General features: G+C 39.4%; 1 protein-coding gene across 1 annotated transcript; it reads right to left on the reverse strand.

Annotated features, from left to right (window-relative positions):
- Positions 1-217: 217 nt before the first annotated feature.
- Positions 218-25,141, reverse strand: LOC128234331 (collagen alpha-1(I) chain-like). The gene is made up of 44 exons (XM_052948506.1): positions 24,867-25,141; positions 20,224-20,255; positions 20,067-20,090; positions 19,857-19,919; positions 19,371-19,415; positions 19,198-19,251; positions 17,656-17,709; positions 17,340-17,393; positions 17,043-17,096; positions 16,678-16,830; positions 16,323-16,421; positions 15,678-15,920; positions 15,302-15,409; positions 15,051-15,104; positions 14,707-14,814; positions 14,451-14,495; positions 14,143-14,196; positions 13,796-13,894; positions 13,359-13,466; positions 13,163-13,216; positions 12,729-12,827; positions 12,362-12,460; positions 11,161-11,214; positions 10,924-10,977; positions 10,314-10,532; positions 10,072-10,125; positions 9,880-9,933; positions 9,375-9,536; positions 9,028-9,135; positions 8,262-8,369; positions 7,304-7,411; positions 6,861-7,022; positions 6,473-6,526; positions 5,968-6,075; positions 5,574-5,627; positions 5,257-5,328; positions 5,025-5,105; positions 4,728-4,805; positions 4,422-4,457; positions 4,137-4,275; positions 3,548-3,651; positions 2,871-2,942; positions 2,481-2,687; positions 218-2,196 (listed from the first exon to the last, which is right to left on the reverse strand). The coding sequence occupies exons 1-44, from the start codon at positions 24,940-24,942 to the stop codon at positions 2,041-2,043; spliced, it is 4,023 nt and encodes a 1,340-aa protein (XP_052804466.1). The 5' UTR covers positions 24,943-25,141; the 3' UTR covers positions 218-2,040.
- Between the last annotated feature and the right edge of the window lie 484 nt (positions 25,142-25,625).

Below are 25,625 nucleotides of genomic sequence, written 5' to 3' on the forward strand. Positions count from 1 at the left end.
GACAATAAAAAGAAGTTCCATACGGGTACTTGTTTTAATTTTTGCCCATGGGCAAGATAAGAATTTCCAGCATGGCCAAATTTTTGGAACTATTTTTCAGAGGTAGGAGAACACGCAATCGATCATCATAAGTGGCAGTATCGATCAGAGATGATGAGATTCGCATGTGGTAAAATCTTACTGATTAGATAGCGTAGCGAAACTCAAAGCTCAAAAGTCTTATAATATGTTTATTGTTTTTATATCAGCTGACACAAAAACTCCGCATGTTCACACATTCATTCACATTTCAACAAAACAAAAGAAACAAAAAGCATAGAAAAACAACCTTGAATGAGGCATTTTCAAAAAGAGAAAACAAAAATATTTAGCTTAAGTCAAACCATCATCTTGGATGAAACTAAAAATGAGTACTTTATGGTACATGTTCAATTGATAGAAGTATACTTTTACAAAAATAATATACGAATAATTACATATCATTGGCAAAGCAAAATATAAAAAAAAGTATTTGAATACTGAAACATAAAATATCACATATGGAAGCACCTTATCATCACAGAAAGACCAAATCGTGCTTCAATTCCTCGTGCACACTCGCGTGTCTACCAGGAAGTGGAGACCTCGCGGCGCGCATGCGTAAAGCCTTCATAGAGGGAATGACTTCAATGACCATGCATGTAACACCGACATGAAGGGCTGCCTTCTCGCGCAGTCGACTATACAAGCTAGATAACACATGTTCGCACAACAAAGAACATAATAAGTTCTTTGCCAGTGAAACAAATTGAAATGAAAATTATAGTAAACATATGAACATATACATGGGTAATGCACGAGTCGGCAATAAATCAGCGACGCCAGGTTTGCAGGTGGCAGCTGAGGGAAGGCTCGGCAAAAACTGCTGTCTCTCACGACCCGGATGCCCGGCCTAGATGCTCTCACGTGAGGCGGTCCGCTGAGCTTCATGGCTCACCGAGTCACACACATAGTTCTCATGTTACAACACCGGCGTCTTATCTTTCAGTTCCAGACTTCAAGTCATAAAAATTGCTGCCAGTGTTAATAAAAACAGCTCTATAAATTACAAAAACATGTGTTGAATGGCATCAACTTTCTGCTAAAAGAGCTTCTGTTTTGTATTGTTTGTTTTCCAGACGCCGAGTAGGTAAGATGATATATATTGTTTGCAAAAAAATGGCCGCGTGCAACAAGACTAGCATCCACTGCCGCATCTTAGAGTCTTTTAACGACGGCCTATTTGCCGCCCGCCGCCCCGGCCCCTGATCACACCTCATTGATTATCCGAGTTACAGACGACGTTTAAGAATAAGTTACGCACGTACAACACGTGTCATCAATAACACAGATCAAAACATATACATGGACGGATAGAGATGGGCTCATAAACTATTTAGTATCAGTGCATCTACCATTCTTCAGAAAGAAGAAATTACTCCGGTTAGTTTGCCATGATAAAGTTCAAAAATGATGTCCTCACAGTATCTGCGCTTGAATTTTCAAAACATAGCCAAGACAGGGAAAGTTGCCATGATTTATACTGAAATGGCTACTGATTGAAAATTCGTCACATATGGCCAAATAACAACATCTACCACTCATCATGAAAATCTACCTAATCGAGATCAATTGTGTAAGCGTGTTTCCCACCCGGAGAGAGTGGGTGGACATGAACGATGGGCGTTTTTACTGATATCTCTGCGTCCCTGGATTCTCCCCTTGCGTGATCACACTTATCATTATCCACATTTGCTTTGAAACATTTTATCATAATAAACAAATTGTCACAAGCCGTCTTATGCTGAATTAACATTAAGTAGGTTATTTACAACTATTCGATATTTCAAACAACTACAATAACACCATTTTAGATTGACGGCCTTCAGTACTGATAGTTTCTAGTGATGTTCCTTCTTTTTGTGGAACAAGTCAATATTCCGTGACTTTAGATGTTTCGTATATTACACAAAGCATTTACGACAAGCCAACAATCAGTATAGTGCGGCTTGGTTTAGCTGGTTACAGGTCGTGCCGGAAGCAGACCTCTCCGACCTGCAGCTCCACCTTCTGGTTCTCATCACCCACGGGATACAGAAGGATATCTGTCACCGGAAGAACTGCCGGCCGCTTCGTCGTGAGCTTATACACGGCCTTACCCCACTTATTAGTGTCCATCTGCGAATGCAAGATAACATATTGCTGAGAACCACTACTTTGCTACTCAGTTAACAGCAATTAACGCCTTGCTGTAGATGCCGATAGTGCATATAAAGTTAAAAGCTGCTAATTAACAACTATTAGGTTATTTATCATGTATAGTAAACAAAGTGACAATTAGCCGAAGAATGTCAACCATGACAATGACGCACTCAATAGACCACTTAGCTCGTGATTAGAAGGTTACATATATAATGGTCACGCCAGACATGTCAAGTAGTTAAGTGTGTGAGTATCGTTACCGAGCAGTCGTCCGCAATCTTTTCTATGTAAGTGGAGCTGAGGTATCGGGGTGAGGAGGTATCGATAAACTGAACGTTCTCGTCGTTAGCCATCATCTGGGCGCCGGCAATCAAGGTATTCTGGCAGCGGAACGTGAACGTCTGAGTGGCAATGTCATTATCCAGCTGTAGCTTAGCCAACTGTCTCGACGGCATAGTGTACTTCAGCTACACAAAACACAATGTTTATGTACAATGAGTTTTGTGACTTCAGAGTTCTTGGTTTATCAGACAAACAGCATGCTCAACAAAATAGGTTTCATTTACGACGCCAAAAAGACTGCTGAAAATAACCTATCCCCTAGTTTCAGTAAAGATGTAATTATCATTATCAAAATGCTGTCCCAGTACCTCTTTTCCGGTAGCGTGCTCCGACATCCAAACTGCCGTCGTTCGCCCCTTGAACTTTTGGTAATCTCCGAACTAAAATAAATCGTCGAAGCAAAGTGAATACTAGCAGCATAAACAACATATATTTAAACATTTACCCCAAACGGAACAAGGCGAATGTGTGCCGGTTCAATCAAATTACCAATAAAGCATAAACGACATCACATGGGGTTTTATTTCAATAAAATATGATAAATACTGTGATGACGTGTTTGTAACGTGATTTAATGTTAACCGCCCTCGTAAATTATGAACGTAAACAGTCGTGTCTGGGCATGTTTCACGAGTCCGACATTTGTACACTCGATGGTGATCATGAGAACCAAGCTTCAGCATATATTGCGAAAGTAGTTGGCCTCATCAACGCCTACATGTATTAAAGGGACATAACTATTGAACGATTTTGCTTTTGTTTACAGATAATATGATAGGTAAGGTAAGCAAGTTTCATAACAATCCGTCGTTTATTGTAGATTACTTTAGTAAGTGTCACCTTTAAGCAGCAGACTGCCAAACCAACCTTCCGTCTTCCTCAATAACCCCCCCCCCCCCCAACCCTATAGGGCAATATTGTGCAATTACGGTAATACGGGTCAATACGGGCCTAAGGTCATAAGATGGTATAACTAAACATGTACCTGTGTTTGGCTCGAGATGCACGTTTCAGCGTATCTCTCGTGGAAAATACAATTAACTTTGATTGGATCAAAACTGCCGTCACTGGGGTCAATGTAGAACTCACCTGTAAAATAAGTATAATGTTTTAAATAAAAAATTTGAACACTTGTAATGCTATAAATCGAACAATGAATACATTAGGCCAAATGAGCATAGCTTTGGGCGGTGTATATGGTACCATTCGGAGCTCCTCGGTCATTTTTACAAAAACAACCTCGGATGTATGCCGGTACATCTGTTGAAGTAGTCCGTATTTTTTTGAATAAAAGCATTAATTAAATGTAGTGTTTAAGAGATGTATTTATTGCTCTCAGTTTAAATTGATTGCCAGTGAAGTGTATTATTGCAAACATAATTACGATTCCCAAGAGTTAAGTCAAAAATTTTAACTACTAAATAAGATTACTACGCGATCTATTTGCAGCGGACTTAAACGTACCACTTTTTAAGTATGTAAACCGTCCATATACATCCGAGGTTGTTTTTGAAAAAATGGCCGAGGAGTTCCGAATGATATGGTACATGAGCCCCGTGTAACTATAGTTTTACCGTGGTCTTTGAGCGCCAGAGTGCTAGTGCGGCGGATATGTTCACACGAGCGTCCTGGTGCCGCCTTGGTGCCTAGCGGCCGCCTCATAGAATCGATGGCGTTCAGAATGAAGTTCAGGTTCACGAGTACATCCTCGTCCTGCAAAACACACGCCGTCGTTACCATGGCTATGCAATAAACCGGAATATGCTATGTCAGCATTGACAAGTATTTCAAGAGTATAAGAATATGTAGGCGTATTGGTTAAGCTGATTTGAAACACGGTTTAAAAAAAAACAACTTACCGGTTCCGGGGCCATGTCAGCCTGTGGTTGGTCATACTGCAATTTTTACAAAGGTTAAGCAGTGATAGAAAAGTGGGCGAAGCAATATCTAATGTATATTCCAATTAAATGTGATAGAAAGGTGAGTGATGAAATAACTATATTCCAATGAAATGAAATCTTAATTACCATTGCGATTTCTTTAAAATAGATATATAACATTAACAGGAAGTAGCCCTTACAACGACGCAATTAGAGACGTTTCAAGGAGAGAAAATGTAACCGCAACATCTGAACGGCTGGGTGGAGTCGAAGTGACATACATACCTGATAACCAGACTCCCAGTCGGCGGGTCCCTTGTAGTTGTTAGCGTATGCGGCCTGTTGGTACTGAGGCGCGTATGCCTGAAGCACCGAATAGAACTGATACAGAAAGCAGGCATGGTGGATACGTGATATATAATAAACTTACAATATACGATAAGGTAGAAAGGGTTAAATGTTAAAACACTTGTTCCCAGATTAACCAACTTTTGTTCTTAAAATCCATTGTCACACTTTTTACTAAGAATTCTTCACAAAAACAAAAGGTTATATTATCCTTGGTTTTTCATGAATACATACAGGTGGGCCTGGTGGTCCTGGTGGTCCTGCTGGGCCGGATTGACCTTGTGGGCCGTCGTTACCTTGTGGACCGCGTGGTCCCTGAAAGTGAGCAAACATTGTATTTTAACTATACAATTAACTACAACAGTGTTAAACAAAAACTCATATGGCTAAAAATACATTTAAAACGCACTTTCATCTGTTTAAACCTCACAAAATAAGACACTGAAGCGAGTTGCTGTGTACTAACACTGAGTCCTGGGGATCCAACTGGTCCCTGCGGTCCGTCCTTGCCGTTTGAGCCTCGGGAGCCGGCCTGGCCCTGCAATAGGAACACGGGCGTCACGTAAAAATATTTGCAAAAAAACAACACCAAAAAACGAAAAAGACATTCGCACATTTGTTAAAACAATGTCCACATGTATTGTACCAATGAAATTATCGTATCGAGTATGCTTTAACAAAATACATTAGATCCCTTAGAATTTATTATATTATACCTGCAAACCCTGCTCTCTTACACCTATAATGATTTCCTAAATAAAACACATTTGACTGCGTAACTACCTGTGGTCCAGGTGGTCCCTGAGGTCCTTGCCGGCCTGACTCCCCTGAGGGGCCCTGAAACATACCGTTTCAATATTCATGCAATCAATTGTTCGTGTTAATTAACAAACATGTACATGCTTTCAAACACGTCATTTAGAGCCTCAATATATTTATAGCAATTTTTTTTATTTACATTACAAGGAAACAACGTGCATATGATGCTTCACTGTAGTAAATCGTGTGAAATATATATGTGCTACAACTTTTAAACATATAAGTGTGCATGAATATACCATGTATAGGCAATTTCAGGAGCTATGTAATATCATTCAAAAGCGAAGAAAAATGTATCTGTACATTATCTTAAGGACCCTAAAATCATGCACGCGTTAGTCAGTTGACGGCTACTCACAGGCGGTCCTGGTGGTCCTTGAAGACCGGGCATACCAGGCCAACCCTTGTCGCCCTTTCCCCCCTGCCGTCCAGCATCACCTTTCTCGCCATTAGAGCCAGGGGCACCCTGAAAGTTAAAGTGATCTTCAACAGTTCTCAATCAGCAGTTATTCAGAGACAAATGTTTTACCATTTAACTGGTTCCACTGTGAGAAAGTGTAGACAACGGTTAAAAACAATTCTTAAAAAAGTAACTTTCTGCTAATTACACTAAAACATGTTGTAAAGGATGTATTTTTTTTAGATAGTGTACATCAAACTAAAATTGAAAGGAATTGCGGACCCTTAAGCATAATGATGTTACATATCTCGCCTACACCATTATACAACATAGTTGTTCGAATTTAATATATTTTTGATATTTCAATATGATTCAATAAACTCCGCCTGATTCTATAACTACGCCTTATTCTATAACTACGAAGATACGTCTCCAGGCTGTTAAAAAAGAATGCCGTTTTAACCTGTGGACCCTGGTTTCCTGGAGCGCCCATGGGACCGGAACCTCCCCGCTCACCCTGGAACACAACAACACACCACATAAGTCATGTACGATTGCAACGACCCCGTGACAACATTTCGGGTGTTGGGGTTGGCGGTGCAAACACATACTAATCTCAAACGCATGACATAATTTTGAAAATAAGGAATATTAAATATTTTTCAAAAAAATAATAGTTAACTAGTTCCTGTTAATCGAATAGTCGCTCAAGCCAGGTTTTCGAGTAGATGGCTTTCAATTAATCAGACTACAAATGTATGTAGCTCTATATCATTTAATAACAACATATAATATTCTTATCATTTACTGATTATGGCTGAATTGATTGTATGACAAACATCCCAACATACTCGTTCCCCGCGCTCGCCCTGTGCCCCGGCCATGCCACTTGCACCGGGGGGTCCTTGTGGTCCGGGTTGACCCTGGAGGCCTGGCTGTCCAACGGACCCGCTGTCGCCTTTTTCTCCAGGCCGCCCAGGAGCGCCTGGTCCGCCGTCCTGACCCGCTGGTCCCTGTAAACATAATATAAAACATTCAATTTGAGAATTGTGTAAAAAAATGTTACTTTGATAGTTTCATTCAAAGACAAAAACTAAATTATTCAATGAATGATCTATTTTTTTATGCATATGTAGTTGTAAACATATTTGCAATACAGCTATTGTCATTTGACAAAACATTTTAGTCATTCGATCTAGATGGTAAGTATCCATTGATATAGATACTTATACAAAGCATCCTTAAAGATTACAACGACACTAAGACTATCTTAAACGAGTGATTTTGCACTCACTGGTGGTCCCTGTTCTCCCTCAAATCCGGTTAGCCCCATTGGTCCTGGAGCACCTGGGAGTCCTGGCTTGCCGTCTGCACCGTTCCGGCCCTCCTCGCCCGGCATTCCCTACACATACAGAGATAATGCAGCGTTCTACCGGTAGAACATAATAAAAGCGCTGAAAGGGTCTAGGCACGACAAACGGAATTTTACTTTTTTACAAATTCTATTCACAGGCAATTACACTCAAATTAAAAATTTTGAGTCGCCCCAGCCCGTAGTCGGTAAATGCCTGTAGATAACTAAGAACATGTAATGCGAAATGACGATTTTTAACACAATAAGCTTAGCCTAGTTTCCGGTGTAAATATTGGAAAAGATCATTGCCTGTGGAGTCTGTAGCAGGTTGTTTGTAGCCGAATTCCTAGAAATGTATTTCTATTCAATTTTTACAAACGCTTCATTGGTCAACGTTATATTTCCATGTGATTATAATTGTGTCTTGGATTGTTCTACAGCAGCCAGTTGCTTGATTTTCAAATTGGACTGTTTTAAAGTTAAAAGCCAGGTAAGTGATTGTCTAAACCATATTGTGAAAATAACTGTTGTCTCTCGCCGCTCCCTCAGAACCGAAATTTAAATGGTTTAAGATGTTGCCGGGCGACTAAAGATTCCTCGGTTTGCATTCAAATCCACATTAACGTCGCAATCTAATTATCATATTTAAATGTATTGATATTTCAAATCGCAATACTATTATTTTAAACCGCATACTTTCATACGTCCCAGTTTGTATACCACGGCGCACATGTCATGTCAAAAAGTAGATCTGAGGATCCCTGTACTAAAACATATGTTATAATACTACAACTTGTCTTTCATGTATAGGTCCCAGCCCTTAGGATAAGTGTACACACTTATTATGGACAAGCTAACATAACACGTAGGTGTGTCATCTTTATGTGGCATGCCTTACCGGTTCTCCTGATGGTCCTGATGGTCCTTGGGCGCCCTGGAGGCCAGGGAATCCTGTCATTCCGCGTTCTCCTTGCGGCCCTGGCACACCTGGTGGGCCCGTCAGTCCCTGGAGAAAACCAAAAGGACACACTTAGAAAAAAATGCATACTTGATATATTGCTCTGCAACATTCCTACTGTATCGTGTGGAAAAATTTCAGTCAAAATATCATGAAATATACATTCACACTCGACACTGTCTATAACAAGCGACCGTAGTAGATAAGTGCGTGCGCTTTGATAAAGTTCAAACTTCATTACAACTTATATATGCCACAAAAGATTTGTTTAGAACCTCAAAAAAACTGCTATTGTTTATTTTTAAAAAAAGCTTATAAGTCCTTTGCAACAGAACAAGAAACACTCAGAGAGTTCATCAGTTGAAAATGGACTACTAACCTAAGTAGCATGCATTACTTATGATTATAAGAATCATATTGCCTCCTTTTGATGTGTCGTACAAGAACATTTGCATAAATATTCTGACTTCAATTTGGACGTTATTTCTGTTAGTACTTGTATAACCGTAAATGTCATATTTCTTTTGTTTATGTATACACTATAGCAGTTAACATAACTTATAACAGCTATAAATCTTAAAACCAAAATAATTACAGGTGGTCCAAAATTAAAATAATATATATTGGCTTATAAAAAAAAATGCCGACTGTCGTAAAGTCAGCGTAAAGAATGAGCGTTTCCACGGAATTTGTTTAGAATGTATACCTGTGGTCCGGTATTTCCTCTGTCGCCCGTCTGTCCGTCCTGGCCATTCAGCCCCGGTGCTCCGTCCTTTCCAGGCGGGCCTGGCGGTCCGACTTCTCCTCGTGAGCCCTGTTTATATCCAACATGTTTTCAACACCGTCAAAAATCGGCTTTTACTAAAGGCAACAATTCTACAATGTCATGTAGTTAAGGTTCCTCGTACGTACGCATACGACCAAGCAGCGTTCATTATAATTACCATAAACGGTATGTATAAAGTCGAATGTCATGTAAATCCCCATAGCAATATGCACATATAGCAAAATCAATATGAATGAATTGTATACAGCTTATGAGTATATTCTTACAATAGGTCCTGGAGAGCCCGTTGCCCCTGGGGATCCCACAGACCCGGGTTCGCCGTCCACACCGGTTGGTCCCTGGCGTCCTGGGGATCCCGGGGTTCCCGTCAGCCCCACCTGCCCCTGATCGCCGCGTCCTCCCTTGCGTCCCTCCCCGCCTGGCAGGCCCTACACGGAAAAACCACAGCGAAAAGCATCAGTGATCATGAAGCATATGAATAACAAACCAATGGTAGACAACGACGATAATCCAGTAGCGATTCATGAAGATCTTTATTTATTTTTATCAACTGAGGTTTTGGTACAATTAATTGGCTAATAAACCACTAGAAAGCCGTGGTCTAATGCCTGTCGATAAGACAAATGGCTCACATACTCACAGGCTGACTGACCAAACTAGCTGTATTGGCTGTTTTAACGAATGAGCATGAATTTGTTGCTTTAAAAAATGTACTGGCTGATTGAACGTATCACGGTGTATTGATTGACCGTGTATTGTTTGTCTTCTTACCGGTTCTCCGCGAATTCCTTGTTCACCTGTATAGCCTGGATTACCGCGGTCTCCCTGAGCAACGAAAAAAATCATTATATAATAAATCTGAAACTTCTTCACATGTATTTTTGTAAAATGTAATTGCTAGATAATACATAATTATAAACGTATACAATAAAGACATGTTACGATGGTGATGTGTTTACTTACTCTCATTCCCGGCACGCCCGTCTCTCCGGGAGCTCCTGGCTCACCTGGCGGACCCTATGGAAACAAAACAGTTGTACATATCGGTAGACAAAGTGTAGAATATGTACTCGTTGCAAAGTTTAAACGAATTTTTGGTTTCAGCACAAATACGGAAGATGATGTACTAAACATAACTAAAGAACGCCTCGATCAGCTGTACGACCAATCAGTTTTTTACCCCTATTCAACAGGCGGAATCTTACCGAGGGCCCAGGTGCACCGACCGATCCCGTTTCTCCAGCGAAACCCATGACGCCGCCCTCGCCAGGAACACCTGGAGAACCCGGCTCCCCGGAAACACCGCGGTCGCCCTTTTCCGGTTTGATGAAGGACTGAGGCCCCGTTTGCCCCGGGGGTCCAACCGGGCCCATGACGCCGGACTCACCCGGTACTCCGTCGTTTCCGCGACTGCCTGGCGAACCCTGTTCACGGAAAAAGCCATTCATCCACTCAATAACGTTCACTACATGATTATGATGTCAATGAACAAAAAAGCTACCCCATTGTGCTTTCCGTAATGTGTTAAACAAAGGACGTAATGTGTATAACGATGCATGCAAACAAACGGGCATCTAAATCGTTATCGATAAAAACGGCTTAATCAAACATACATATGGACAAACACATATGAAGTAGACGTTTGCTATTATTTTACATTTTAATGTTTCATATTTGTCGAAATTAAACTGATCGCAACTTGCCACCATTGCATAGCTTAAGACTAAGTTCGCATCAAATGTTATCAATTGTATTCACCGATTCATCAGACAACGTACACTTATAAGAACTAGGATACATGCAAGTATGACGTACTCGGTTTCCTTTGAGTCCTACACTTCCCGGTGGTCCCGGCTCGCCGGGTAATCCCTAAAAACAAGACAATACGACCGTCATCAGATTACGCACTTAATATTATAAAGAAATGAGTCCGTAATGAGGAAGAATTAATAATAAATGGAACATTGACCTACAGAGACAAGAAATAATAGGCAGAAACCCGTTTATAGAAAGTGAAAATTGATTTAAATAAGTTAGCGTAAGTATACTTACAGAGAGTCCCTGAGTACCTGGCTCACCGCGTGGCCCAGGAGGCCCGTCCGGTCCCTAACAAAACAATAATAACACAACTTAGAATATCTTCAAACGAGGAGGCTTATATTCACCCGATTCTTTTCTATAGAAATCACAGATACATCAGAATTTAAATATATGTTTTTAATTGTGCCCCTCCCTTCTCCCCTGGAGGGATGTAACTGCCGTAAAGGCGCTCATATGTGCCCCCTCCCTTCTCCCCTGGAGGGATGTAACTGCCGTAAAGGCGCTCATAGCGATTCTTATATTAGTGTTCTTTAACCACTCAATTACTTATCTGTCAAGCACGATATTGCGTTTGTTGTTTAACGTTTGTTTGTGGTATTTACTATCCATTTATAGATCATGTTTCTTTCAATAAGGTGTTCTTTTAGTTGTTGATTACTTGTTTTCCTGCTGCTCAACTTAATTGGACTCGCTCCTGGTTGGTAAAACAAGTGCAATAACGTTTTTTTATAGATACGAAATAAAGTGTTTCAAGACATCATTTTCTAGGAGTGTTAAAACTGAGATACTGACAGCTTGAACCCTTTAGACAAATGTTGATGTATGCTAAAATATTGTCTTTGACGTCCACAATTTCCAAAATAGTTGCTAACGCAATTCAGCCAAGGCCTTAAAATAGGAAGGTAGCTTTCATTGAATTTTCGGGATGTTTACTGCAACAGACTTACCAGTTTTAACTTCAATGAAAAGTTGTCGTTCATTTTGTTTTAAATCTTTCTGGCTCTAAAATCTATTCATAATGTTTGAAAAATGTGTAAGAATGGTACCAACCCATACAGGATTAAGCTGTGGCTCTTAATGATCATTACCCGGAAAAGAGAAAAATACCCTCGGGCAATTATCGTAGTTTCGGGGCTTATCGGTCAAAGCTCCATCTTATATAGCACTACATTTCTCTCTAATCTAATATTGCGATCTGGCTGTTGATCGAACTCGGACGAGACACTATGTCTATAAACTGTTTGACCAAGTTTGGAAGGATTGGATAACCATTGCAAAACGTAGAGAGTGGAAATGAGAGTATGACTACGATTGACAACATATCCCTCTATATATGTCTGTCATGCTACACAGGCGACTTAAAAATGTGCTTGATAAAATGAAGAATATTCCATAAAAGTTGTAAGAGTATTATCATTAGCTAGCAGTTTACCTCTGGTCCCGATTCCCCAGGCACACCCTGCGGTCCCCGCTCACCCGAGGCGCCCCTCTGTCCAGGGGATCCTGGCTCGCCCGGAAAACCTGAGTTACCCTGTATAGACACGTATATTCAAATCGTGTAAATAAACTGTTTGCACCATATACACAAATTTGTAAACGCAGACATTTACATTATCCATTATTGTTAACCAAAAGGCGAAATATTGAATGTACAACTATAATCCAGGATTTCAGTGCGATACTAAATAACACATAAAGTACATTTTATTTTTCTTATTCTCCGTTGTATTGTACCTTAAGTTATCTCTTACAATGCACAGTCGTTTGTGGGGGGTATACATTTCAGAATTTTAGTTTACCCGTTCCCCCGGCGCGCCAGGCTCTCCTGACGGCCCCGTCTCTCCGGGCTCCCCGGCTCTTCCGCTCTCACCAGGCACACCAGGCGGTCCTAAGGGCCCCTGTAACATTCATACGTTATCGTGCAGCTTAATTAATATAGATTTATCAATTATTAATTTATTTATAAGCGATTGAGCCTGTAAAAAGGATTTACTTTGAAATCTTTACGACTCATTAGTCAAATAGGTTGCATATGGTCTTCTAAAATGAATGTTATACCCCTGTGGATCATTATATGTAAATTCCTTTGAAACAGGGTACAAAGTAGCAATGTTCATCCGTATACGAATACCCGAGATTTTATTTGCCTTATAAAGGTTGCGAAATAAGAAGTGGATATTAGGCTGACTCGCAGCATCGATTCTGTTCATTTGAGTCATTATTGGTCACTTACAGCAATACCCTGTTCTCCTTGTCTGCCCGGCTCCCCGACCTCGCCGCTCGGTCCCTGTAGACAGAGAACAGCAAGTGATAAAAACACACACAATCAAATATAATCATTAAGAGCATATGGTGTGTGAGATACAAACAAAAGCTGTTATCTATTTACACTCTAAATCATCACTTCAACATGGGTAAAAAAAGCTCACGCCTGTTCCCGGTTGTCCGATTATTCCTTGCTCGCCCTGGATTCCTCTCTCGCCTCTTCGTCCCTGTGGCCCTGGGGGTCCGCTCTCACCTGATCGCCCGTCTGATCCCTAACATGACGCAACAAATTCAAGTTCGATAATACTGTGATCAATAGGCAAATGCTTTATAGTTTTAATCCTCGAAATTATTCTAGCATGTAAGCCAATGAATGTTTTTGTAAAATTCAACACGTCCAAGAATTAATTTCAACTAAATTATGTGACGAATCATACATTTGTTTACAACAAATTATTCGGTTATTAAATGTGAGAAAGAAAAAAAATCAAATCCATGAAGTCAAATAATAAAAAAAATCGTGAAAGGGAAAAAGCTACAAAAGCATAACTACAAAAAACATCTCTACAGTGCCCATAGTATAGCGAATGTGCCCACGTACCTGGTCTCCTTTGGGTCCTGGCATTCCGGATGACCCCGGCATACCTGGCGGTCCCTGCGTCCCCTGCTCACCGTCCTTCCCACTCTCGCCTGCCGGCCCCTGTGGGTTTTCAGACAAAACCGTCAGTTAAATACGTATAATATTAAATAATAACGAGCAGACGACCTTTTTGCGTCATTGTCATGTAATTCATTGAACGAATAGTTTAAGAAACCCTAACTTTGCACAATATTTTGAAATCCATTGTTGTTTTATTTTTTAAACGAACACTCCATTTGAAAAACAAAGTCGTATACTAAACATATTATTATCCGTCTGGATACTTAGGAGATACAGGAAGTGCATACCGGAGAACCGGTAGGTCCCGGGCGGCCGTCGTTTCCGGAAGGGCCAGAGATACCCTGGAATAGGAAAATTGCATTTTAGTTTAAATGCCTCGCACAATATATATAAACGTAATAGTTCATGCACTTTGAAATAACAGGTTACGTATATGCTGTATGTTTGAGTTTTTACTTGACATATCTTACTATATGCATACAGTATAAAATCCCATACGAAAATTCTGTGTAAGCTAGTTATTGTAAAATGTCAATCAAAATCTAAGATGGTTTCGACTGTGTGCTGATATAGGCCGCGTGTGAGGTAGACATACCCTGGGTCCGGTCGGTCCTACTGGTCCCATCGAGCCTTGTTGGCCCTGTAAGACACAAGTACATTTTAGCCATCATTTTGTTTGCACTTGTCATCAAAACATCACACTATATAGAAATCCCAATTAAACTAAATTGTAAACTATTTCTTGATTGGTGTTTACTGAATATGAGTCAACTGATTTTATATTAATCAACTAGTTTATCTATGTTCAACTATTTCATTGTGTGCCGATGTGTTAACCACTATAGTTATACCGGTGCACCCTGCTCGCCCCTCTCGCCGTCAGGTCCGCGTTCTCCGTCATGGCCGGGGATGCCCGGGGGTCCCGATGCCCCTGGCACGCCTTGCATACCTGGTGCTCCCTTTGTGATGAAACATTGTGGTTAAGCAGAGGTATTCAACCACTACCCTTACATTGAAAAAACAACAACAATAAAATTTAAATAAACGGGACTTCACTTCGAATAAAAGTGACTATAACGTAAAAGAAGCTGAATTGTTGAATGAAGCATTCGTTTAAGTAAATGAATTACTAAAACACTCTAAACAATAAAGCACTCTAAACAAATTTCACATTGAACGTCGAAACGCCACCTACCGGTTCTCCCTGGTTTCCTGAAGGTCCGGGAGTTCCTTGTGCTCCAACTGGGCCCTAAACCAAAAAACAACAACACTAAAATAATGAATTTTATTATCTTAATACTATAGTGCCAATAGTATGAATATATTGTGCTTTGTTATTATTTTTCAAACAAAAAGGTTGGGTTTAAACAATTAATAAATACTTTTAAGTTACAGGTTATAAGAATTATTATTTGATGAGTTATATGTCTACAACTGAGCGCGTACCCTGTTTCCTGGAGAGCCGGCAAGACCGGGAAGGCCCCTGTCGCCCGTATTTCCTGGCGACCCACGCGTGCCTGGTTCCCCAGTGGCGCCCGGAAGTCCGTCCTTGCCCTACAAACGGATACATACAGTAAAACTTATTTGTTAAATTTAAAAGTTAATTGCTTAATAAATGCTTTTCAGTATAAAACTATTATTCATAGTTGTATAATGTTAAGGGGTAACAATGCATTTTTCGGTGCATATAAATAAAACGAGTTTACACTATCTAAAGGTTTGCTATTTAGCATACGGGAAAAAATCAAATAAGTAGGATAAATAGTACTTCTTTTATTGTTTCTCATAACACATTTCATGGGCTTGTGCAGTCGTAACTCACAGATTCTCCTTTGGGTCCAGGCGCCCCAGCGGCCCCTGAGAGTCCCGGTGGTCCCTGTGGTCCGGGGAAACCCGTTGCGCCGCTCTGTCCTGCGTTGCCCTGGTCACCCTTTGAGCCTGGATCCCCGTCAACACCTGGCATTCCTGAGGGCCCTGGCTCTCCTGGCTGCCCGGGGCTTCCGTTTTGGCCGTCCGGGCCGGGTAAACCGATCAATCCACGTGGTCCGTTCTGTCCTGCATCTCCCTATAAGTTGACGGTTACGTTTTTTACATGTATTTGTTTAATAAATGATAGTTATTTGATTGACGCTCAAGTACACTGTAACCATTTGTTCTATAATTTTGCGTTTCAAAGCGCGAATATCTATATAAGACTACCCATCGATATTGACACATTAGTTAATATTCCAAATAAATAGTGCAATGGTAACAGCAGAATATTTAAATTTGGCTATGGCTTCATTGTGTATTCCATATAGTCGACTGATGTCCAGCTTATTTCTTATATATGTGTCCCGTGCATCATAATTTTGTTGTTAAGTTTTTGTTTGTGGCCAATTTAGCATATATTTAAGACTTTGCAAACTAGTTATTGAGATTTCTTCGAACATTGCCTAAATTCATAAAAAGCAGTGAGTTTGCTAACCTTGGCGCCATTAGCGCCCGGGAATCCTGGAGGTCCGGGTGGTCCGATATTGCCCGGTGGCCCACGCTCTCCGCTTTTGCCGTCCGTACCGGGCAATCCCTGAACACACAAATCAGGGAGCGATCACTGACACTGTTTACACATTGTACATGTACTGAATACAAGTTTAAGATGACACTTACGTGTTTAATATATATATTTAATGTTTACAAAGATAGCGGGAAATGTATCTAAATCTTTCACATACTAGTGATCCTGAAAGCTAACCAAAACATGGCCTATGTTATACTCTCATAAGATGCTTTCAGTATGACTTGTTGCGAACATATTTGAATTTAAATGAGTTGTGTGTTACCGAGGCGCCCTGAGAGCCATCCCTTCCCCGCTCGCCGGGAGCGCCCGCTGGTCCGATAGGTCCTGTAGTGCCCGGAGCGCCTACTGGGCCAGCCTCTCCCTTGTCTCCGGAACGTCCCTCTAATCCCCGTGTTCCCTGGCGGCCGGGCATACCCTGAAGTACAAAACACGAACATAAGCAGTGTTTCTTCTTAAATAATCTTTATCATTTATATTTCGTAGCTTGATAATATTTTTATTATAACAACTAGAAAGTGTAATATCCAATACAAACTTTTATATTGACCAGATATGAATATAAAGATTAGTTTTGGTATGAATGTATGTAATTATTATTTGGACCTTGTACATTAATTATTTCCTCACCCGATGTCCCTTCGGTCCTGGAAGTCCTGGGATCCCTGGGCGGCCGGAGTCTCCCTGGATAAAAGGCAAACATACATTATACTGCGAGAACATACTCTCTGAAACACATAAGGAACAATTTACAAGGGTCTTTATACACATAATTTTTAGCCGTAAATAGGTTAACATAATAGTCCATGAGACGTTGGTTGTGTGAACGTAATTGTCAGAACTATCATTTTCAATATAACAAAGTATAAATGATAATTAATATGAGCACAGCATAACCCCCTTTCCCCATGTGGCGCATGCACTCACGGGGTTTCCGGTGGGTCCGGGTGGGCCGGTCTCTCCCATCAGCCCCTCGTCACCCTGACAGAGAAAACGTTAGTAGCTCTCTTAAACCTGTACATACATTTCAGTGTTGGAGACAAAGAACACATGCCACCCTTTAAAACACGAACATAAAGTTACTATTTAAATTTCACGCAAAAATAATCAGATACTTTTCATGTTTTAAATGTATGGTTTATTTAAGATATAAATTATGCAGAGGTTTTAAGAAAACGCTCGTAAAATGTAACTTCAAGGGGAAAAAATCAACAGTAAGTGATAAGGTATGAGATCGACTTACATCCAAGCCTGAAGGTCCCATGGGGCCAGGGGTACCGCGCGGGCCTGTTGAGCCCTGCCGGGTAAAGAGTTAAACATACATCTCAGCATGAAGAAAACATGTACATAGTAATCTTATATTATTTTAGGGAAACATTATCCATAAAAAAAATTCTTCCTACCCCGGACCTGGATATCATCGACTATTTTTGCTGACCATTGTCATTTGCTACAATCCTTGCTTTATATGATACATATTACTTAAGAAATATTACATACCACTGAGGGTCATATGACATTATAAGGACCGGCCAGTCAGCCCCCGAAGGTGTATATGTAACGCCTCGGTCCATTTACCTTCGGGGACTTACTGGCCGGTCCTTATAATGCCATATGGCCCGAAATCGTGTGTTATATTTCTTACCAGTTTTATGACGTCAGCGGTCCATATTATATGACATCAGCGGTCCATATTATATTTTTGACGAGGACCGGACCGGCCAAAAACATAATATGGACCGCTGACGTCATAAAAACTGGATTTTATTAAAATGCATTGATATACGGACCGATCAACTTTATAAACACAAAGAAGGGTCACATTTATGTAAGGTATAATATATATATACATATTACATTGCATGTACATTTACATATAATTGTAGGATTATCAAGCAAAATCGCATTTCCAACAAAGAAACGTCACCTCTTGATCAGTGATATCGACAGAGAAAGGATAATTTATAGCTGCTTAAAAATGTTCTTATTAATTCTCTTGCGTATATTTCGTCTGTACTCGGACATTTTACACGAAAAGCATATCGGATTTGCAATTCGAACTCACTTGATTTTATATTAACTCAATTAAATTGAATAAATGAAAACATCAACATTGAACTTAATCTTTTAAGATATCAAAAAAACGTTACTTCAGAAGGGTACGAAATAGTTGGAGTGCTAATCGCCACGATTTGTGGAGTTAAAACTATATTTGTTATATTTTCACAAAATAACAATTTATATCTATCAGATATAATTCCGTCCTTTAATTAATATTTTTAAGGATGTTTTCTCGAATCAAATAACGTCAAGTTATAAGATTTCTTTGTCCTTCAATAATTTTCCTGTGAGAAACCAGGAACTATTTCTTCGTCCATCCATGGCTGAATGTTTTGACGTTAATTACAACACACGTCTGTGCAACCGCGCCAAAAGTTTCACCAAACACGGTGAAGCTGAAGAAAGTATCTTTGAAAGATGTATACCAGCTTAAGTTTCGGAGATTTTATAAAATCGTTACACCTAGTTTCCGTAAATTATCCGACACTTGGGTCTGGATACACACAATAGTGATTGACACCAAACTTCTTTTTAATTGGGATGGATTATCATGTTTAAGTCATTTGAATTTAATGATAAGAAGAATAAACAACATATGGTTTAGGTACAGATAAAATATGAGCGACATTTTAGCGCTTTTTATGGCCACAAAGCTATTGATTGAAAAATCTTCAAGCAAATGTGTGTTTTTTTGTCTATATAAAATGCATAATAATGTATTTACAGGCGGTCCTTGGTCTCCAGGCTCTCCGCGTGGTCCCGGGAATCCCTGAGGGCCCTAAAAATTGCAAATACCACGTTTATCATTTGTAAACTATCAATCATATAAAGACGAAAAGAAAATACAAGTTGAACATCAACATGTCGACATAATTGTGTATGCCTTGGAAAACCTACCGGTTGTCCGGGCGGTCCGATGGGTCCACGTGGTCCCGGCACGCCCTGAAAATAGGAAACACGATAATGGGAGTATTATTAGATAATATCGTAGATTTCAAGCAATGAAATTGCCTATTGGGTTACCACGGGTACCACACTTAATCGTTAAACAATTTTAGTCTTACAATATATCACACATGACGCTATAATTTATATCCCCGCCTGCTGTGAACAGGGCATTATCTACGATAATTAGATCCGATGAGGTAAAATCTTAATGAATAAATAGGGCGCTTTCCTCGCTCCGCGCTTATTAGCCATTAAGGTTATACATAATACATTTAAACTATTACTTCAAACATTTACTATTCTTACTTGAAATTAAAACTTTTTTTGAATACAATCTATATTTTCAGCCAACGAAATTGCCGCAATCATTAAGTATTTGGCATAATCATATAATCATTAAGAATTTGACATAGTACCGTAGTTGGTGAGACTTACCGATACCATGCCCATGCCCATGGGTTGCGCAGCGTAAGCTGGTCCTGCTTTCTCATCCGCTACCTGAAATATATACGCTCCGTTAAATAAGTCATTAAAAAAGCGCGATGTGAAATATCGCACATTCATGTCAAAAACACGTAAGAAAAGAAATACAACTTAACTTCTTCGAATAAAACACACAAAATTTAAATAATAAATTTGACGTACAGCTATGTCCTGTTGGTTCGATAGCTGAAACAAAAAAGAAAAATAATGGCAAGTATAATAATAAACTTCAACATTGACACTTCATAACTTCATTAAGTCAATTGCAATTGGATCTGTTTTAGACGAAGAATGAGTTTGGTATTTGAAAGATAATTACCATAGATTCTTCAAATTGATTCTGTCCTCGAACTGAAAGGTAAAACAACATGTTATGCATGTACCATAACATAGCAGGCCATCTCCGTCATAAATGGTTTGCAGCGGCAAGACCGGCTCACCTATAAATGCCCTGTAAGACCGCATAAAGCTCATCCCGCGTATAGCTCACATGCCACGCATATTGCTTGCGTCAAGGTTAGCTATATATTTGCGGGAATAAGGCATGCTCATTCCGCAAAAAGCTCTTGTATGTCTAAATGTAGAGTTCAGAATAAAAATATACGATAATCCTTGTTTAGTCGGGCACACAACAATAACCATTTATCTGTGGCCGTCTCTTCCCTAATAGCACCTATTCAAATAAAATATTAAGCAAGTATTTACATTTCACTTTTCAATGGAAATGAATGAACCTTCGGAAAGATGACAACGGATTGTATTTTGAACAAGAATTATAAATCTTGAACCCATTATAGGGTTAGAGGATATATCTTGAGAGGGCAACTAGAAAATACATCGTTTGTTAGTATGCTACTCTAGGTGTGATGCGTGTTACGCTCGTGCAGACTCATGCACATGACGTCACACATGACAACACGTGACCTTGCTTTTGTGACGTCACATGTATGAGACCGACGATCTAGAGCAACAGAAAAACATAATTATGCTTTGACAGCCCTCGTCTAAAACAGTAATCGTGACAATGATGCCTTTTTGATAAAATACATTAAAACGCCAAAGAGAAAAAAATATTGTTAAATTGTCAAGGGCGGACAGAAGCAGACGATGTATTCTCACCGGCCTCCTGTCTCTGAATGTCCTTCCGACAGATTGGACAGCACTCTTGGAAAGGAATAATAAAGTCGCTTGGATGACACGGGAGTTTGTAATTGCATTCCTTCTTGATGTTGCTGCACTGTGCCCTGCCGCCCTCACAGACACATCTGTAGCAGGGTTTGTTAGGGTCCGGCAGGTAGAAACCCCCGTCCTTGATCGATTGGCATCCTTTGTCGTCTGTGGGAAACATGCAAACCGTGGCTATCTTATACAAACTACCAATTAGGGCAATATATTATTGTTTTTATCTCAATGAAATATAAGCTTTTACAATATTGTTTAATATCAAATGTAATTACAATCTTTCCTCAACTGAATTGTCTCCAATGTGTGTACTAAAATGCAAAAGTGTTCACCTTTATGCCAGTTATACCCACACGATTTTGGCTTTACTTTAAATCCTTTTATGAATAGGAAAATAAAATAAAAAAACAAATATAGTGAAACTAATTAAATTACATTACTATGTTGGTCTTGGAAATTAGCCTCTTGGTGTTCAACTTCAGTTGGAACATAAAGCATTTATAAGTATTTATCTCAAAAGCGTTATCCAACTAAAGCCAAATCCTTTCTAGTAATATTTATATCGCGGCCACTTGGCATTGCTCAATCATAAAATTCACCACTGTTCAAAAAACGCGATCATAAATAAAGTATTGTGAGATTAAATATCATGGTCTAACAATGAAATGCATTGGACCCTATACAAAGTTCGAAATTCAATTACAATGACCTAAGGTCTTCATATGACGTGACGTCAGATACTCGTGTGTGGTTTTGTGATATCTTAAGTATGTTGAAAGTAAAACGCTTTTATACTTTCCAAAAGAAGATTATAAGTATCTTCCATGGCCGAGTGTGTAAGATATGTCCATCCCAATCCGAGCGTAGGTTTTTTTTTGCGGAGACGAGGTTTACCGAGAACACCCTGCGCGAGGTTTGGGATGAACCTATCTTACACTCTCGGCCATGGAAGATGCTTTTTCTCCCACCTCAGTCAAACAAAATACAGTAAAATTGTATTTTTTCGCTGGAACTTTTGTGTGCTTAGAAAATAAATGCGTATAGATATGTAATAATTCGTGGTTGTCATGAATATGCGCGCAGTGACTTAGATTATGTTAATAGTCAAATCGTTCTTAAAATAGTTCAGAGTAGAGTGCAGCATAATTTCTTGAAAGGTGCGTGAAAACTTTTTTATGGTGCCATTTGAAGCGAGAAATAATTAATAAGCCTTCTAAATATTGCCACAATACAAGGTTTCTATGATGCTAAAGACGACAGTCTTCAACAAGGGAGGTAATTACAATGTGATGAACATTAAACAGAAGTTCCATACGGGTACTTGTTTTATCTTTGGCCGTGGGCAAGATAAGCATTTCAAGCATGGTTAAATGTTTAGATCTACTTATCTGAGGTGGGAAAAAAGAATTTCTAGCATGGTAAAAATTTTGGATCTACTTTTCTCACCAAGACAATGTATGGCAAACACTAATATTGTGATAGTATCGACAAACATTTTTGAAACAAAATATCCACTAGTAAAATTGCTTTTTTATGGTGAAACTGAAAGGCTGCCTTTAAATGGACTAGCTCATGTTTTTGGCATCGTTTTTGTCCTCGGCCATGTATTTTAAATCACTTATATTATAACCATTTTACTGTTTGATACCGAAATTGCAGAAAAAAATACATTTAAAGTATAAAATAATATTCTTGTTTCAGTTGGGTGCGAACCCACGCATGTAAAGTCTACGAAAATATAGAACACAGACAACAAAATCTCTCGCCAGCAAGGACGCATAAACAAATAATAAGTCTCTAACTTAAGTTTTAAACCTTTTGTTGAATCGTAGTTCTAGCGCTATTCAAAATCGTGAGACTTCAAAGACAACATATGAGCATTTATCAACATTTCTTTGAGGATTCCAGCCGTCAGTATCACTACCTTAGTTTTAACACTCCTAATGATTTGCCACACTTGATTTCATCATACACATGTACCAAAAAGTGCATGTTACAAAAACATGAGCGAGTCCTTCTGATAACTAAAAGAGAGATACACATTATTTAATATTGAATTAAGATCATAATTTGCTATGGTAATACTTTTGTTTTGCGTATTATCAGATGTTACGAAAGTGTGATAATAAGCAGTGTTATGCACCAGTCAGTTGTAACCACGCCCCCCCCCCCCTCCCAGATTCGGGGGTATAGTCGGGGAAATGGGCCGTGTTTTTACCTTCCAAGTGGCCCCGCAGTGCCGGGTGAATGCGGTGGTTTTGTCTTCGCGCCAAAAATTGCGGGGAATGGGCCTTACCAAGGGTCCCTGGGGTCCAGGGGCATTTGGCGGGGATTTGACCAGCAGTTCGTCACCGCAGGGCGGGGATTTTACCCGGGCTTGGCTGGACCGAAAGCCAAAGTCCCCGCTATTCCCCAGACCGGGGTGGGGGCGTGGTTACAAATGACATTAGAGTTATGTATGTTTCCGCAGACTGGATTTAATGATCATATGTGTTTAGAGACTCTATTATTAATGTTTAATGTTTCATTGCCCAATTTAGATTAAGGGATACAGACAATTAGCACGTCAACCGGACTAACATATAATCGTAAACTGGAGTCTATATTTAAATGATTGATTATTTGATTGTGTTAAACACATGCAAGGTATCTATCCCCACGTAAATTAAACATTGAGGAAGGTAGATATTCAGGTGTGGCGAGACAACATGGAAAATGTGAACTGTGCAATATGAATGATTAAGAGGACGAATATCATTTCATGTGTGTATGTAATCATAATTGTATGCAATGACTTAAAGAAAGAGAAGGATCTCCCATCGTATTATATAAATAGGCTAACGGTATTTACACAATTATTCAACTGCTCAATGTGAACAATAAGCAGCTGTTACATATAAACTAACATTGTATATAAAGCAACTGTAACATATAAACTAGCATTGTATATAATTAAGGCATCTAAACGAAGACACAATGTTATCAATGTTCCACAATAAATAGATGCATTTCCTTCCCTGTTGTTGTTTGTGACATTATCTACATTTGGAAGCTACTTATTGCCATCAATTGTAGTGGAATCTTATACTATTCTTTGTTTATGTATGTATAATTATATTCATGATTTATGAAGAAATAATTTGTATACGATGATAGGCTGTATATGTTAAGGTCTAACTATATCTATGTTATGTTATGCTAGGTATAAATAACATTCAAACGTCTGACCGATATAGTACAGTTTGATTGTTCAACAAATGATTTCTATGTTTGCGCACGATTAAAATAATAAACATTTGATCCATAGTTATTTCAAAATTAATTGCTTAGGGTAAACAGAGCAATAATAAAGACTGCATAGACTCGATCAATCTACTTATAAAATGGTGTAATACATGCTTTGGTGTCCTCAAAGACACTGTCTCTTGGAAATAAGCAAATGCCATTTTTATTTAATGAAAATATGTGCTTTAATTTATGATATTATTAAAAAGCCTCATATGAAAAAGACTTTATACACATTCATTTGTTTAAACAAACATTGCTTTGGTGTGCTTATAGCTAATATACAAGTCAGTAATAAAGGTTATTGTATTTACCATAAATAAAATTCGTCGTTCAACAACAAACAATGTCGAGAAGTAACACGACCTAACAATGAGACGTTTTAATGATCGAAGTAAGGCAAACCAATGCATTTTCCGACTTTGATACAATAACTTATTAAACTATATTTTAACTATAGTCATCTATCATCAAACTGAATGAAGCGGCACCCACCTCCTTCTTGAGCGGACGTCACTGCAGCCAGGGCGGCGAGGCAGAGCAGTGCCCAAGGCACTGTTTGCGCGGTCATTGTCTCACTTGTGCAGCCGTCCGTTTGTCTGCAGCATCTACACGCACGCCAACTATGTGAGCTCTATCGCGGCTCTCGGGAGTAACCTACCCCGAGCCTGCGGCTTGTAGATCCGTGCTGTCTGGCTCGACAACAACGGCTCTCTTAGCTCGCTTCCGTGCACCGCGTACCTCCCCAATTCAGCCTTTACGGCGTATGATCTCTCCAAGCCACGTCGAGCCTCGCCTCATTTGATTGACATTTACCTCGGGCCTATCAAATCCAGCGTAACATTCTTAGAAACAAGCACATGCGCAATCCACTCTATGGATTCTGCGGGGAAAAAAATCACTTCAAGCCATGACCTACTTTAAATGTGTTTGACGGCTTCAATCTGTTACAGAAATTTTAACGTGATAAAGTAATTTTCGACAGTAAATAAAGCCTGGAAACTATGAAGTGTGTCTGGTTTTAATAAAAACTGAAAGCAAAGTTATTTTGACAAGCTACTTACTTTTCTTTTTTTCACGACACACATTGCAACAGACCACTATACTAACGTTAAGAAAACTGTGCTTGCTAATAAATATGTTTAAAAAATGGTCTGAAAACATTTGCTGAGTTTGTTTTGTTCATCCCATTCATGTGAACATTCCCATGCACATTTTATACAGCTCAACACGTGCCAATCGCGGGGTTAATGC

Source organism: Mya arenaria, chromosome 5, assembly GCF_026914265.1.
Source record: "Mya arenaria isolate MELC-2E11 chromosome 5, ASM2691426v1".
NCBI lineage: Eukaryota > Metazoa > Mollusca > Bivalvia > Myida > Myidae > Mya > Mya arenaria.

What these genes read in the sequence shown, in the direction of transcription:
- LOC128234331 (XM_052948506.1), bottom strand. Translation starts at nt 24,942, where the DNA reads ATGACCGCGCAAACAGTGCCTTGGGCACTGCTCTGCCTCGCCGCCCTG. An exon ending in AGGGCGAGCGCGGGGAACGA is followed by an intron (nt 6,527 to 6,860) that starts GTATGTTGGGAT and finishes GTTGTGTTCCAG; the next exon opens with GGTGAGCGGGGAGGTTCCGG. An exon ending in AGGGACCACCTGGACCACAG is followed by an intron (nt 5,329 to 5,573) that starts GTAGTTACGCAG and finishes TTCCTATTGCAG; the next exon opens with GGCCAGGCCGGCTCCCGAGG.